Source organism: Diplodia corticola (genome assembly GCF_001883845.1).
Source record: "Diplodia corticola strain CBS 112549 chromosome Unknown scaffold14, whole genome shotgun sequence".
Lineage (NCBI taxonomy): Eukaryota > Fungi > Ascomycota > Dothideomycetes > Botryosphaeriales > Botryosphaeriaceae > Diplodia > Diplodia corticola.
Window position 1 is genome coordinate 466,702 of NW_017971493.1, and position 15,386 is coordinate 482,087.

The following is a 15,386-nucleotide window of genomic DNA, read 5'->3' on the forward strand; positions in this document are numbered from 1 at the left end:
CGGGTTAAGGTGTGGCAGTCGGGTTGACAAAAGCTTGGCTGACGTGTGGAGTCAATGAGATAACCAGGACAATACTATGTGTACGGGAAAGCCGATATAGCCAAGAGATGTGCTACGTCGCAGCACGGACGGCATGGGAAAGTTCCCTTGGTCAGACCAAGGCATAAGTGTAACACTAGCCCGTTTGTCCTCCTCGGCCTGACGAGAGAAGCCCCATATCATGTCACTCTATCATCAGCAAACTCTCCATCCCGGTTAAGCGCTTGCGCTTGACCTTCTTTGAACGTCTCTGTCGCATTCCAAAATCATTCGAGCAGGGATGATTCAGCTATTTTCCCGTTTTATTTGTGGTTGCATCGCACGCTGGTACTACTGTGAACCTTGATTCTGCCAAATTCTCGACTATCCATTCTCTGGTGTTCGGACGATTGCCGTCTTCCGCTTCTTCTCCGCTGTGAATTTATATAGCAGATCGTTCTCATCATCTATACCTTCATAACTTATCCCACGCCCGTCGTTCCGCACGAAGCCCATCGACATGCGTGTTCTGCTCTGCACCATCTTTGTCTGTTTGACTGGCTTGGCGCCAGCGACGGAAGCACAATCCTTTTTCGACGGGGTAGGTATTCACAGGGTGGATTGTTATGGCTTCACTGACCGTGCTTGGCAGACATGCTCGATTCCATTCCCCTCGGGCAAAGGCCAATGCCGATACTACATGTCCGAGCATTCCGAAGGACTCTCTGGTGCTCCCTGCGCTGACACTCGTCGCGTGAGTCTCTCGCAACAAAATCTCCTAGTCATGCTAACATCAACAGTGCAAGAATCCCGGTGGCTTTTGCAGATACTGGGACCTGGGAACTCCCGGGGAGGCGCAATGCTCGTGATGCCAGAAGTGTTTTGAGCTTCCAGGGGAAAGGGTACGTGCAAGCCGTTTGCAAAGGAAGCACCCTATGGGGAGAAGTGTAGGCTGCATGTCATGATAGAAACCAACGAAATGACGGTACTGAAGCAGGTCTTCATACTTCGATGCCGTCACTCTACTGATGCGACGACTTATGGCACGTGACATGGCGGATGGCCCCCACGTTTGATTTGCATCTTCGTTGGCTGCTGACTGCTTGCTTCCACCCGACCTCACTTTTCCATCGCTCGCTGCTGCTTCATCGCCTCACGACAGCACGCGCGCGTGCTACCACGACGTCGAACTGTGGCGAAGTGACATCCGTTTCTCGCCATGGACCATTTACTCGTGCCAAAACACCCTGCGCGTCCCGCACCAAAAGTCCGCTACTACTGCCGCCAAGAGTATGATGGGGGCGATTTTCTCACTTATCCGGAACGCATGGGCTGGATCGACGACGGTGACACATGGCTGGATCTCAGCGATTCGCACGACGTAGACGAAGCGTCGGCCTTCCTTCAACAATGGCTGTTTTTCGGGCTGCTGCACGAGTTCTTCGGGGAACTCGCCGACTTTTCGGCTTTCATCGAGACGGACAGCAGCTCTGGCATCGTGTATGTTCATACAAGAGAACTGTTGCCAATGGCTCGGGCGTGGCTGGAAAGAGAGCGAGCCGAGAAAAGACTGGCCCTCCAGGGAGCCAGGCTCAAACAATGCCTGAAGAAGACGTACAGCATCTACCACGCCGTCACGGACGAGCAGGACGAGTTCCTGGATCCCTATCTCCAACTCTCTCTGGTCGCTACATCGCGGTTCCTGACCCACGTAGCAAGCCTGCTGTATCCCGACGAGTTCCCCCAGGCGCCTTGGACACTGCCATGCGTGAAGTTCGACGAGGGCCGTCTCGCCAACGCCAAAGACGTCAACAACGACATGGACATCCTCGGCGTGGAGATGGTCCAATCCGGGTGGTGCCCACGCCAAGTCGGCATCGCCGAGCGCTGCTCCTTCGAGACGTACTACTTCTGCTCGCGCCTCCGCATGGGGCGGCCGCCCGACGCCCCCCGCCACGACTCCTGCACCCAGCTGCAATGCCTCGCCCTGCAAGTCGAAAGCGGCACCTACGCCACCAAGCACGTCCGCCCCGGCTGCTCGTGCCCCTGGCTCTCGCCCTCCACCGACGCCGTGTGCGCCATCCTCCGCGCCGGCCGCATCCCCCTCGTCGCCTTCGACCCCTCCACCGACACCCTCGCCCTCTCCTCCACCACCACGACGACAAGTCCTCCTCCTCCCCGCTACACCGCCCTCTCCCACATCTGGTCCGACGGCCTCGGCAACCCATCCGCCAACGCCCTCCCGCGCTGCCAACTCCGCCGCATCGCCGCCGTCGTCGCATCGACGACATCCGGCAGCCAACATGAACCCCCGCCGCCACGTCCGCAGCAACAACAGCAACACTGGTTCTGGCTCGACACCCTCCTCTGCCCCGTCGGCGGCCCTGACGCCCGCGACGCCCGCCTCCTCGCCATCCAGCGCATGCGCCAGACCTACGCGCTGTCCGCCCGCGTCCTCGTCCTCGCCGCCGACCTGCAGGCGACCAGCACCAGTACTGCCAGTATCGGTACCAGCACCAGCGCCGCTGCCGGTCCCGCGGGCGACGACGACTCCGCCGAGGCACTGCTGCCCGTCATGGACAAGCTGTACCTGACGGCGCTGTCCAACTGGACGAGTCGGCTGTGGACGCTGCAGGAAGGCGCACTGGGGCGCGGGCCGCTGGACGTGCTGTTCGGGGATGGGGTGGTGTGGGGGTTTGATGATGATGTCGACGGGGAGGCGGGGGATCTAGGCGGCGAGGCGGATGCGTGGGGGCTGGGGCGGGTGGACGCGGTGGATTGGGGGTACATGGTCGGGCTGGTGAGGGGGGACGTCGACATGGGCGAGCTGCAGGCGGGGCAGCCCGTCGTCGTCGACACGACGCCGCGGCGCTTCTCGCTGCGGCACGCCTCGGTCGCGGTGGCGCGGCGGGCGACGAGCGTGAGGGAGGACGAGGCGCTGTGCTTGGGCAGCTTGCTGGAGGCGGACATGCGGGCCATCACGCGGGCGCCGCGGCGCGACCGCATGAAGGCGCTGTGGGCGTCGCTGCCGGTCGTGCCGCGGGAGGTGCTGTTCCTGCGGGAGGCGACCATGGGCGAGGCCGGGTGGCGGTGGGCGCCGCGGTCGTTCTTGGGCGTCCCCAATGCCGGGAACGGCGTGGTTTTGGGGACCGAGGGGACGGCCCGGGTGACGGCGGAGGGGCTGCGGACGGTGGCGCATGGTTTTGACTTGGACGGGCTGGTGTGCCCGCTGAGACGGGGGGTTTTGAGGCTGAGGGAGAAAGGGAGTGGGGCGGTGTATTCGTTGATTAAGCAGGCGCCGCTGCTGAGAGGTGGGGCGGAACAGTTCGAGCAGGCTTGGACTGTTCCGGATGGAGAGTTTATGCGAATTGCGTTGGTGGTTGAGGATCGGGAGATCGGGCGGGGTGGCAAGTATTGTTGCATGGTTTTTGTATGGAAAGAGGAGGACGAGGTGGCGTATGCGCGTCGGGGAGATGCTGGATTCATCACCAGCAGAGACGTTGCTGTGGATTGGGAGAGTGACGGGTCGAGCGATGAGGAAGCAGAAGCCTGCTTTGAGGATCCCTGGAGCAATGACATCTACGCTGAGGTGACGGGGACGTTGCAGAAAGAACCGCAGGCTTGGTGTATTGATTGAGCAATTTTCTTTCCACTTTCAAAATCATGTTCTCAGAAAACCGTCTCGGCGAGCTGTATTGCAGCAACTATATAGTAGGGCGGTTTCAATTATCTCTTTCGACATTATGTGCACTCATTGTAGTTGCCGTCTATAGATACATAACTATAGACTGAGCTCCCTCCAACAATCCAGAGCCATCTTCATTTCATCAGCTCTGCATGGCAATAGGAAGAATGACGGTAAAGAACAGAAAACGTAGGCTATGTTCTTAAGAAGCATCCAATGTAATATTTCGGCAGCAATGGCTTTTCCGCTAAAAGTATTACGGAGGGGCCATGCTCCCAGGCTATCAGAATGTGGGGCATGAGTCAAAGGACTAACCCTTTTGAGGCATAGAGTCTTCACTGTCACTTTAACTTTATCGTCATCACAGGCCTATTCGTTTCCCCTGTTAGAAGATGATGAAGCAGAGAGTAAGACATGTTTTTAAACATGCGGACCAGAAGCGAAATGAAGAAGGTATGCTTGCCGACCAACCAAAATTGAGGCCGCCGACACCCCAGACTTGGCCTTTCCTAAAGCGTCGAAGCTCCCGGTCCAGGGACGGGGCCCCACTTTTGATATACATCCAAAGTCCGATCCGTGGTGAGCGAGCATTTGACAGCTCAAACATGTTTCACCATGGTAATATCACCAATGTGAAGAGGATTGACTTGCTAATTCGAAAACAAAGCGGGGTATCTATGCATAGGCCACCTGTTAGGCACCAGAGCCCCACATGTCTGGACCAGCACATGCGGCTGTGGGGGCGGATCAGACTTTTCCATATCACCGAACAAGCCGTTGCCAACAAGACAGCCAGGCGACTACTGCCACTTTACCTCTGCTTCGAGTTTCGAGCATACCTCGAGATATTCGAAAATGGCTTCCCAAAGCACCGTCACTCGCCAGCCGAGTCTACCGGACCACAACCCCACCCCGGCGGACGTTTACGCCGTGTTGAGCATCCTGCGAAACGAGATCCATCCTAGAATCCCGCACGAATTAAACTTTGCCATTCTCGACCTGGCCAAATACCATCCACGCATCATCCATGGCCGGCATCGCAGCATGACTCAGCCGGTCAATGAAGACGGGCCCAGTGAAGCAAGCCTCCGGGGCGATCCGGGGCTTTATCTTTCAACTCCGCCAATCCAGTGCCCGAATGAAGGTTCGAATGACTTCGCCATTACTCATATCGAGTTTCGGGTGCAAGCCAGCCATCACGTCGTCGATGAAGACGAGACTTACAACAACAGCCCTACGTGGTTCGAAGCGAGCATTTTGCAGCGTATCCCAGACATGCAAGCGTCCACGGAGCCTCTCGAGGAAGTCCCAAGCCTCGAGACACTTGTTTCCCCTATAGATGCCATAGAGGAGTTCCAACGGTTGGGCTGGAAGTTCAAGGGGGATGCTGACAACATTTTCTGGAAGGTCCACAGCAACATAACGACGTCTTCGGATCCAAGAAAGTACACAGTCCGGTAGGGTGTCGGGCAAAAGACTGTGAAACATGATCGGCTTCCGACGGGCAAAGGTGAAGGATTCCTAGACCTCTTGGCACTCGGCGATCGAGTTGTACTGTGGGGAGGAGCTCTCGTAAGTTTTCCATCTTGGTACTTCTCAGCCGTTGCGAGGTTAACGTGTTGTAGACACCTGATTGGAGAGACAATATCAAATCAGCCGAGATTGAGATTGGCTTCAGGATGCTGCCTTGATCTGAAGTCACAACAATTTCGATGGGGGAAGATGGCCATTTGAATTTGGAATTCAAGTAGCTCAGCATATACAGAGCGAGAAACCATGACCTCAGCCGAGTTCCTCGTAAGCACTTGACCCTGCCCAGCCTAGCGCCACATCCTGCCCATATTCATGACAAATAACTTGCAGGTGTGCTTCTGATTATGAATCGCGGAATATAATGCTCTTCTGCAGCCCTATAAGATTATCTCAAGTACTCCCGACGCCACACATATCCGCAAACAGCCCGCAATCAATCACAAATCTCCAAGAAGAAAGAAAAGAAAGAGAGAAAAACAACAACAACAACAACAACAACAACCCACCACTCACCCACCTCAATGCCTACTCCTCCCACCATAACCACCTCCACCATCACCACCACCCCCGACGGCAGCACAACCCTCCACCTCACCACCCGCAACACCGCCCACCCCACCACCCCCTCCCTCATCCTCCTCCACTACTGGGGCGGCTCCCCCACCACCTGGTCGCCCCTCCTCGACACCGCCGCCGGGCCCCTCCCCCCGAGCACCACCCACAGCGTCGCGTACCACGCGCGCGGGTGGGCGCCGTCGACCGGCCCGGCCGACCCGTCCGCCTACGGCACCGCGCACATGTCGGGCGATCTCGCGTGCGTCGTGCGGGCCGCAGGCTTTGATGACGACGAGAACGACGAGAACAACAACAACGCCGGCTTCGTCCTCGTCGGGCACAGCATGGGGGCCAAGGTGGCGATGCACTACGCGGCGACGGCGCGGCCGCGGCCGCGGGGCCTGCGGGGGATGGTGCTGGTGGCGCCGGCGCCGCTGCGGGGCGGGCTGCGGCTGCCGCGGGAGGAGAAGGAGAGGCAGCGGGGGGCGTATGCGAGCGCGGAGGCGGTGCGGGCGGTGCTGGATGACGTGTTGACGGCGGGGGGGTTGCAGGAAGAGGTGCGGGAGCGGTGCGTAAGGGATTCGATGAGGGGGGGCGAGGCGGCGACGAGGGCGTGGGTGGAGTATGCGGCGGAGGAGGACTTTGGGGGGTTGGAGGGGGGGATCGAGGAGGGGTTGCCGGTGTTGGTGGTCCGGGGGGATGGGGATTTCGAGAGGGGGATCGTGGGGGAGTTGGGGGTGGAGAGGGGGTGGAGGAATGAGGTGGTGGAGGGGTGTGGGCATTTGGTGCCGTTGGAGAAGCCGGAGGTGCTCGGGAGGATGATTGCCGAGTTTGTGGAGGGGTTGCCGGGGCGTAAGTGATGGCTGTGTGTGATGGCGCTCGACCATGTCGACGAATACATTGAGCAGCATGAGGCTTTGTGCATGGTCATTTACTAAGAGAGTGATTGTGAGAAGTACCACGAATCCGTGCAATGCCTTTTCACATGTCTGCAGCTCGTTCTCACCAAGATATTCAGAATGTTGTTAACAAATTGAGTCTACAGCCCATCTTCTTAACAAGACAACCACTTTTCCTTTTCGTCATCCACCGGCTGGCCAGGGAGAGGCTCGAGCTCGATCGCACGTCTCGATCTCCAGGAAGACACTGGAAGTCATAAGAAAGACTCCGCTTCATCCTCACTGACAAGTTTTCTGAAGAAAAGGGCTCATTTATGTTTTAAAAATCCAGAAAATTTAGACCGAGTGAGAAGTCATAGGAGGAGTAAGTGCGCAGAGGAAAGGGCGATGGCGTCAGGCGAGGCTGATGCACATGCAACCCGCGTTATTGATGGGAACGTGGCCTGCCACGATTACACCGCCACCCCATCTTTACTCAAACACTATGCACGATGGTTGGCTGCATGAAGGAACTACACCTCGGAGAGTTAGGAGAAACAATATTGACAGGTAAGTATATCATCAGGCATAAGGCGGCATTAGCCAACTCTTTTTTTTTTTTCCTTGCCCCTTCAAGGTCAATTGTTTGTAAAACCCGTCTTCATCGTAGGTAGAAATAAGGTGCATAGCCAACGCCTCACAGCTGCAACCGGTAACAATCTTGGCCAAAGCTTGAATGATTGGTGTGTGGCTCAATCGACTCATTCCCGGCGATAGCGCCCGCGGCTAACCTGCCTCCAGCGTCACCTATACATATAGACATCCACGCCGAGGAACCTGCCCTCGCCAATACCAAAAAAAAAAAAAAGTAGGTAGTTGTCCCAATCCCCCTCAATCCCATAGCTAAGATAACCAAATCTGCAACGATCGAAAACCAGCTCCGCAAGGCGGCAAGGCACGACGACCCTTGCATCAACGCCGATCGCCACCGCAAGCTAGTGTTTCAGACGTTTGTATACAGCACGATAGGGCTGTGCGGGTCATGTAAGTGTTGCTAAAATTAGGCGAGAGGCTTAGATGCCGGGAACAGGGTTAAGTACGAGGATCTGCAATGTTGCAAAACCGTGGAGAGCTACTTGGAACCATGTCCATGTTCTGCCGCAGTTTATAGTACTCGTGTCGCAGTGGGAAGGGAGGCGTCTCCGAGAAGGTAAAGGGATAAAAAAGCAATTGATCGGGTTTCCCCTGGGGGCTGTGGCTTCTTGGGTTGCTGATCTCCCAGCGCTAGAAAGGCTATTTTCCTTGGCGTACGTAGGTATTATTCAGGAGTCGTATCTATCGATGCAAGATTCGGTGGGGGCCGCCAGACATGATATATGTCTGCCTCGCAGCCCCACAATTCGGTGAGATGACCCTCTTCCTGCGCCAGGCAGCCAGCCGGCTGCCTCGTATAAGCCCACTAGTGAAGCTAGGGCTCACAGCTGTGACAAAAAAAGGCACTCGGCGCCAAGAGTCGAAGACGGAGGCGTAATCAAGCTTAAGCTTAAGGCGGGGATCCCGTGCGGGTTATGCTGAGCCTGAGCACGCGGTTCCGCCAATATGTTCCCTCCACTGTCCGTCACTCTGGGAGCAGCGATACTCCTGTCCAGCCACGCGACCCAGGCGCTGCAGCTCGACATCACCCAGGCCCAATCCATACGCGATGCCTCGTCCAACATTGCCTTCGGGATGATGAGCTGGTACACGGGGAACAACACCGGCGACGTTCCAGGAAACCTGCCGGATCCATACTACTGGTGGCACGCCGGGGCCATGTTCATGACCATGGTGGACTACGCCTACCTGACGGGCGACGAGACGTACGTGGACGTGACCAAGCAAGCCATCCTCCACCAAGCGGGCGACACGTGGGACTTCATGCCGCAGAACCAAACCAAGTCCGAAGGCAACGACGACCAGCTCTTCTGGGCGCTCGCCGCCATGTCGGCCGCCGAAACCCGCTTCCCGGACCCGTCCAGCGGGCAGGCGTCGTGGGTGGCGCAGGTGCAAAACGTCTTCGAGCTGCAGACCAGCCGGTGGGACGAGACGTCGTGCGGCGGCGGCCTGCGCTGGCAGATCTTCACCTGGAACAAGGGCTACGACTACAAAAACACAATCTCCAACGGCGGCCTCTTCCAGCTCGCCGCCCGCCTCGCGCGCTACACCGGCGACGCGAAATACACCGCCTGGGCCGCCAAGGTCTGGGACTGGTCCGCCTCCGTCCTCTTCCAGCGCGAGACTTCCACCGCCATCGTCCTCTCCGACGGCGCCACCACCGCCAGCCCGGGCTGCTCCCGCACCGACCCCACGCAGTGGACCTACATCTACGGCGTCTACCTCGCCGGCGCCGCCTACCTCCACAACCACACCGGCGACCCGCTCTGGGCCGCCCGCGCCGACAAGCTCCTCGCCACCATCGAGGCCCAGTTCTTCGTCCCGAGCAGCAACGTCCCAGGCCCCGTCATGGCCGAGACCACGTGCGAGCCCTCGGGCGGATGCGACATCGACCAGCAGTCCTTCAAGGCCTACCTCGCCCGCTGGATGTCCCTCACCGCGCAGCTGGTCCCCGCGACCGCCGACCGCATCTTCGCGCTGCTGCGGCCCACGGCGCTGGGCGCCGCGCGGCAGTGCTCCGGTGGCGGCGAAGGTCCGCGCAATGCGCCGGACGCGTGCGGTAGGCGTTGGGATCAATCCGCGTACGACGGCACCAGCGGCATGTGCGAGCAGATGGCGGCGCTGCAGGCGGTGGCGGGCGTGATGATGGTGCCGGAGGTGGGCGCGGGGCTGGCGGCGCCGGCGTCGCTGGTGGATGGGGGCGCCACGAGCAAGACGAAGGAGGATGGCGGGGCGGGGGTGGTGGGGGGGAAGGGGGGGCTGCCTGCGGTGTATACTGAGGTGGTTACCGCGGGGGATAGGGCGGGGGCGGCGATCTTGACCATTTTGTTGTGTGCGGCGACGTTGGGGGTGGGGTATGCGATAGTGTGAGGGGGCCGGCGGAAGGATGGGAGAGGAGGAGGAGGAGGAGGGCTTGATGATGCTGGAAGGGGCTTCCTTGGTTGATTCGGTGGTACCCTGTTTGGTTTTCGGTTTATAGGGGGGGCGGCGTTCTCTCTCGGCGTTCTCTTTTTTACGCTCCTGATGGCCTCGCTACTGCCTGGCAGGCCTGGGACGCCACTGGTGGGTTTTCGAGACGCATGTGAGCATGTGTAGAAGGCGCATTGGCAAGGAATCTTTGATAGAAAAAAGACAAGACTTCGACATACATAAGCACGAGATCGATGTACAATCTTTCGTAGGGGGATGAGCCACAAGAGAAGACTCGTGGGCGGTGAACTCGAATCAACCATGCCGCCATTGCTATTTTCGGCATCTAACGTCACTGACAAATTTCGGGACGATCATTTCAAACAACACGAGAGCATACAGCCAAGCTTTTGGCTCCTGGCTTGAATAAGCAGGAAGTCATGTTTCATGCTCGGAATGACGTTTGCGCAATCAAGGACAATGGCTAGAATATACGCGGCCAACCCCGATGTGCTCGTGCCAAAAAGGAAGGCGCATGCGGCATGTAGAATTCAAATTATATATATTCCAAGACGACGTGTGAACGGCACAGAAATCCAGGTTTCTAAAGACACCTGGCCATCAGAATGTCCGCCTGACAATTCCTCCGACCATGATTGGCCTGCGGGCAAGGCTGTAGGTGTTTCCGATTCAGCATCTGGCCAGACGCGCGTGAACCGTCCGCTCCTGGATGGCACGGACAGCTCAGCCTCCGGCTGGAGGAATCTACCCTTTTACGGAATAGCCGTCGGGGAAGCGGGAGACAGCCACCCGCAACGTTCCACAATATGGCTCGGGGCGAGCCGTGGATGGAAGCACTTGATCAGATCATTGCACGCTCTTGGTCTAGGTATTCCTTCATTATTCGTGTCCCTCGATCGTGGTATCTGTATTTACATAGAAAATAAGCAAGAAACAAAAACAGTCATGATATTGGTATCGAACTCCTCGGCACAATGCGCCCCGACTCCAACGTGACCAGCTCCACCTCCGCCTCGGGCGACCTCAGCGGCTGCGTCGGCTGGAACGCAATCCCAATGCTGGTGCCATTACCTCCACCACCAAGCCTCCCCGTCGCCGCCGTCGCCGCCGTCGCCGTGCTCCCCGTCCTCAACCGCTCCGACGTAGCATCATCCCCCACATACTTGACGCTTTCAATCACCAAACTATCCCTCGTCACGCCGCGTCCACCACCCCCCTTTGCCCCATCCCCATCCCCGATCCGCGAAAAAACCCCTTCCTCGGCCGACGACCCCCTGCTCCTCCGATTGTTGAACGTAAACGTGTCGAACCGATTCCTCGACGGGGCGGCCAGGCTGGAGCTCCCCCTGCCGCCAAACGACAGGTCCTTGTCCTTGATGACGCCGATGAGGTTGTTCAGGACGGAGAACTCGAGCTTCAGCTTGATGCTGTAGACGGCGCCCTTGTACGTCGTCTGGATCTCGTACTGGTTCGAGTACTGGACGCCGAGCAGGGTGACGTCGAAGGCGAGCACGACGGCGTTGACGACGACGAGGTGGACGAGGATGCGGCGCAGCGCGCGGCCGCTGGCCGAGTCCGGGCCGGCCTCCTGGGGCCGCAGCAGCTGCGCCGTCGCGTGTATGTACAGCACCGAGATGGCAATCTCCTGCGCGGCGAAGACGGCGATCTGCACCTTGTCCCACGCGGTGAAGGCGCGCAGGAAGGGCGCCGGGTGCGGCGAGTTGGCGCCGAAGGCGAGGGCGATCAGCGGCGCGCTCATGACCACGCCGTCGAACACCACCAGCGCCAGCACGCAGCGCAGCTTGCGCTCGTCGTGCATGACCAGGTGCAGCCGCGAGTACAGCACCGCCGACTGGCCCGTCACCATGGCCGGGAAGCCGACGGCGACGAGCGCGACGGGCAGCCACCAGAGCGAGTCGGGCACCACACCGAAGAACTTGAGCACGAAGCCCAGGGCGTGCGGGGCGATGCCGGCGGTGGCGACGATGAAGGACCAGAAGTACAGGCCGTGGCGCTGCTTGAAGGTGGTGAAGATGATGACGAAGAGCTCGACGACGTTGTAGAAGGAGATGGCGAGGAAGCCGGCCATGGTCATGAGGATCGGCATGCTGACATTGGCGGCGCCGGTGACGCCGTCGCTCGCCATGGCGCGCGTCTTGGTGGGTGTTGTGACGGTGCAGGAGGAAAAGCAAAGAATCGATGGCGTCGTCGAGCCGTGGGCGTGGTACGGTGCGGTGCGGCTCGAGGAAAATCGGGTCAAACGAACACGAGGGAACTGCGGACGGATGATGGCGTTACCTCCCGTCGGCTGGTGGCCGTTGGTGGCCGTTGGGGGAAAAGGCGGCTAGTTGAGTCAGGGCGGAGGCGAAATCATACGGCCCCCCGAGCAGAGCGAGAGAACTCAGGGCCAATGCGCGGGAATGATGGTGAGCAGGGATGACGACCACCGGAGTTCAGGAGGGAAAGGATCAGGTCGAACGGGCGGCATCGAGCGGCCACACAGTTGCGAGCCCCAAAATGGACCGCTGGGCTGGGAGGCAGAGAAGAGGCCGACAGCCAGGCAGATCCCGGCCGGTCGTTATATGGTTTTTTCTGGCGTGGTTGCATTATTGCGGGCTAGAGCATCTTCAGCTGTGGCGCGACAACGTCCGGCTGGATGTCGCATCCTTCCGCCTTGGGTTCCCTGTTTGGGCGTTCCCCGTTCCCCGCCGGGTGGTCGAGTCAGGTACACCGCATGGGTCAATCGGCTCGCCGCCATCGTCGAGCCTGTTCGTAGGTGGGATGGCAGTGCCTGCAGGACCATGGTTTTTCGCAGCAACCTTGGCCGAGGACTTGTCCTGATCTGCCGCTTTTTAGCAGACTGTTGGCCAGAATCAGCAGTGGCACACCGCCCGGGCATCGAGGCAGTGCGCTGCATAGACAATACCTAGTGTCTCAATTTCCTGTCTTGGCAGTAGTTACAGTGGAGGTTGGACCGCCGCGTATCGGATGCCGGATCCTTCCAAGCTCGTCCCGAGGCGCGGCGGGCGGCGGCCTGCGCGGCTGATAGGGCGCTCGGGACAATGCTCCACTGTGCTATGAAGAAAATCAGCAGACAGATCAGCGGGATCTGGACGTGGCGGGGATCGCGACAAGCTCGGGCCGGGGGACATATTGGAGGGTACGTCAAGGTGGCCTGCCGCCTCAGCTTGTCGTCAGCCATGGCACCATATGCAACCAACGCCTATCAGCTTTTGCGACGTGCCGTTAGCGCCTGCAGAGGCCTATTTAGAATTGTGGTAGTCCGCTAGCTGCCACCCGTCGGAGTACGGAACTCGTTCCCGCAACGTCAGCCCCTTGCAGGGCGCAAATGTGCGCATGGGACGGTCGGACGCGCGCCTCGCTCGTAAACACACAAAAGCAATCACAAGTGACGGGCTGGTGTTGTGGAGACCTGATCGATTAGCCGCGGCGACTACCGCCATGCGCGTGCCCCTTTCCGGAGCCACCACCGGGCATGTTCCGCCCCAAGCGCCTGCTGCGGGTCGCGGCCAGCCTTGGACCGTAAAACCTGTGACTATGTGCTGCTCGCCAAAACAAAAAGACCGGCGTCAAAGAAGCTGGCCGAGGCGGTCGGTCGGGCATTAAAGCTAATCGTCCACACCTGTTTGGGCTTGATGAAGCTGCTTACGTGCTTTGCAGGAAGCACCTACATTAACCTTCCTCTAATCATGTAAGCATTCACATTCGGCTTCGCTGCCGCCCTTCCGCGCTCTACGACCCCTCAGGCCGCTGCGCATAGACGACGTGGCTGGGTTGTTGTTAGCTTGTGCCTCGGGAGCCAAGGACGGGGGATCTCGGGTTGCGTACTAGTTGTAGTAGGCGTGTATGTTCTTGTTCTTCAGATCGTTCCGCACCTTGGCCAGGAAGATGTTCACCTCGTCGACTTCCCACTTTAGCATGTCGGTGAAGATGCGGTACGAGAAGGCCTCGAGGCCTTCGAGCGACTGGATCAAGTTCATCAGGCCGCACTGCTTCTGCAAACCACCCCCCGTACGTGTCAGCAGCGCCTTCGTTTCCTCTCGCTCGCCCGCCGCCGCCGTGCACCTACCAGACTCTTGTCCTTGGGCCATCCGCCAACCGGTACCTTGAACACCTCATGATGCACGTTCACGAACCCCGCCTCCTTCACATAGCCCTCCAGCCTCGGGCCCGGGTCGCAGGCCCTCTTCGCGTCCAGGCAGGCCAGCCGCAGCGTGTCTAGCCACTTCTTCATGTCGTGCTCGTCGGTCAGGGTGCCGTCGTCTGAGTAGTAGACCGAGTCATAGTCCTGGAACTCGACCCAGCCGCCTGGAGCGAGGTTGGCGTAGGCGCGGCGCACGAGGCGCTGCCAGTCTCCGATGGCGCCGGCGAGGTAGCGCGAGAAGATGAAGTCGAAGCGCTGGCTGTACGACCATTCATTCTCGATGTCGTCGATTTCGAACTTGACGTTGGGCGGGACCTGTGAAGGAGAAGGTAGGGAGTGGGAATGAGCATTGCGTTCTTCATCATTATTTTTTCTCACCACATTGATTGGCCTTCTGGTACTGACGAAAGAGGGAGAAGCGGGTAGCTCATCGGAGGGTGGTGTGCTACGCGTAGGAAAGCAGGAGCACAAGCTTTTGTCGCGGAGAGCAGAGGAGGCCACTACACGGCGATGCGACACCACAGCGGCTGCACACGATGCGGCGCGCTGAATGCTCAATCCGACGACCTCCTCTGCGATCTCGGCCGCTTGCGCTCCTCTTCCACGATCGCAACCGCCGCCGGCCTCCGACTAGGCAGGGAGAGGGAGACAGAGAGAGGGCACATACCCACGATGGTTGCACGGGGCTCAAGTCGTTTCCCAGGATCTCGGCGTCGGGGAACTGGTCGCCCATGCAGATGGACCAGATGCCGGTGCCGCAGCCAATGTCCAGCACGCGGCCGCTAAAGTGGTCGGGCAGCGGGGTGAGGTGCAGGCGGTTGGCGGTCAGCTTGGTCGTCATGGCGTGGGCGAGGTCGAGGCGGTCCTGCTCGGGCTCGTCGTTGGGCAGGATGTACGAGCCATCCTTGTAGGCGTGGTAGCGGCGGCCGTTCTGGAAGGGATAGTTGACGACGGACGAGGTGAGCGAGGCGGAGAAGGTCGACAGCTGGTCGTCGACCGAGGTGGTGTCGCCCAGGGCCGAGTCAGCGTCGTCGTTATTTTCGTACGCAGGGTCGACCGGGACGTCAGGCCCAGTCGCGGGCTGGGCTTCTGCAGTGCACATGGTGGGTGGCGCGGACGGATGCGCGGCGCCTGAGTCGGGCGGAGAGTTTGAAGCGGGAATCATCAGGGATGCGCGACCATCCGGAGCCCACATTATTTACCTGTTGCGCGTGGCAGGCTGGCAGCTGTGCCGCATCGGCGGGGCCCTGGCACGCACAAGGGTGTGGGGATGCGACTCTGCCGATGCCGCCACGCGAGCCCCCATCTGAGCCCCCATCTTCGCGCCGCCCCAGGGGCGAGCCTGTCACACCTGCCTCACCTGCCTCTGCCGACTGCCTGGGCTGGCCTGCATGCGCTTTCCTGCACTTTCCTTTTGCTGCACTGCGACCATTGGGAGCGTGGGAGCTTCCCCGGTCGCGCCGCTTGA

The 15,386-nt window shown here is 59.4% G+C and overlaps 6 protein-coding genes across 6 annotated transcripts; 4 read left to right on the forward strand and 2 right to left on the reverse strand.

The window, feature by feature from the left end:
- Positions 1–1,237: 1,237 nt before the first annotated feature.
- On the forward strand, positions 1,238–3,655 carry BKCO1_14000155 (het domain protein; the record flags this gene model as incomplete). Its single annotated transcript, XM_020271068.1, has 1 exon — positions 1,238–3,655. One exon carries the CDS (start codon positions 1,238–1,240, stop codon positions 3,653–3,655), a length of 2,418 nt encoding a protein of 805 aa, XP_020132219.1.
- Positions 3,656–4,558: 903 nt separating this feature from the next.
- BKCO1_14000156 (uncharacterized protein) lies at positions 4,559–5,164 on the forward strand (the record flags this gene model as incomplete). The annotated part of the gene is made up of 1 exon (XM_020271069.1): positions 4,559–5,164. One exon carries the CDS (start codon positions 4,559–4,561, stop codon positions 5,162–5,164), a length of 606 nt encoding a protein of 201 aa, XP_020132227.1.
- Positions 5,165–5,757: 593 nt separating this feature from the next.
- Positions 5,758–6,651, forward strand: BKCO1_14000157 (hydrolase; the record flags this gene model as incomplete). Its single annotated transcript, XM_020271070.1, has 1 exon — positions 5,758–6,651. The coding sequence occupies one exon, from the start codon at positions 5,758–5,760 to the stop codon at positions 6,649–6,651; it is 894 nt and encodes a 297-aa protein (XP_020132221.1).
- A 1,617-nt stretch (positions 6,652–8,268) lies between these two features.
- Positions 8,269–9,693, forward strand: BKCO1_14000158 (glycosyl hydrolase family 76; the record flags this gene model as incomplete). Its single annotated transcript, XM_020271071.1, has 1 exon — positions 8,269–9,693. One exon carries the CDS (start codon positions 8,269–8,271, stop codon positions 9,691–9,693), a length of 1,425 nt encoding a protein of 474 aa, XP_020132226.1.
- Positions 9,694–10,696: 1,003 nt separating this feature from the next.
- BKCO1_14000159 (uncharacterized protein) lies at positions 10,697–11,899 on the reverse strand (the record flags this gene model as incomplete). The annotated part of the gene is made up of 1 exon (XM_020271072.1): positions 10,697–11,899. The coding sequence occupies one exon, from the start codon at positions 11,897–11,899 to the stop codon at positions 10,697–10,699; it is 1,203 nt and encodes a 400-aa protein (XP_020132218.1).
- A 1,607-nt stretch (positions 11,900–13,506) lies between these two features.
- On the reverse strand, positions 13,507–15,113 carry BKCO1_14000160 (methyltransferase domain-containing protein; the record flags this gene model as incomplete). The annotated part of the gene is made up of 4 exons (XM_020271074.1): positions 13,507–13,543; positions 13,603–13,769; positions 13,844–14,233; positions 14,586–15,113. The coding sequence occupies 4 exons, from the start codon at positions 15,111–15,113 to the stop codon at positions 13,507–13,509; spliced, it is 1,122 nt and encodes a 373-aa protein (XP_020132165.1).
- Between the last annotated feature and the right edge of the window lie 273 nt (positions 15,114–15,386).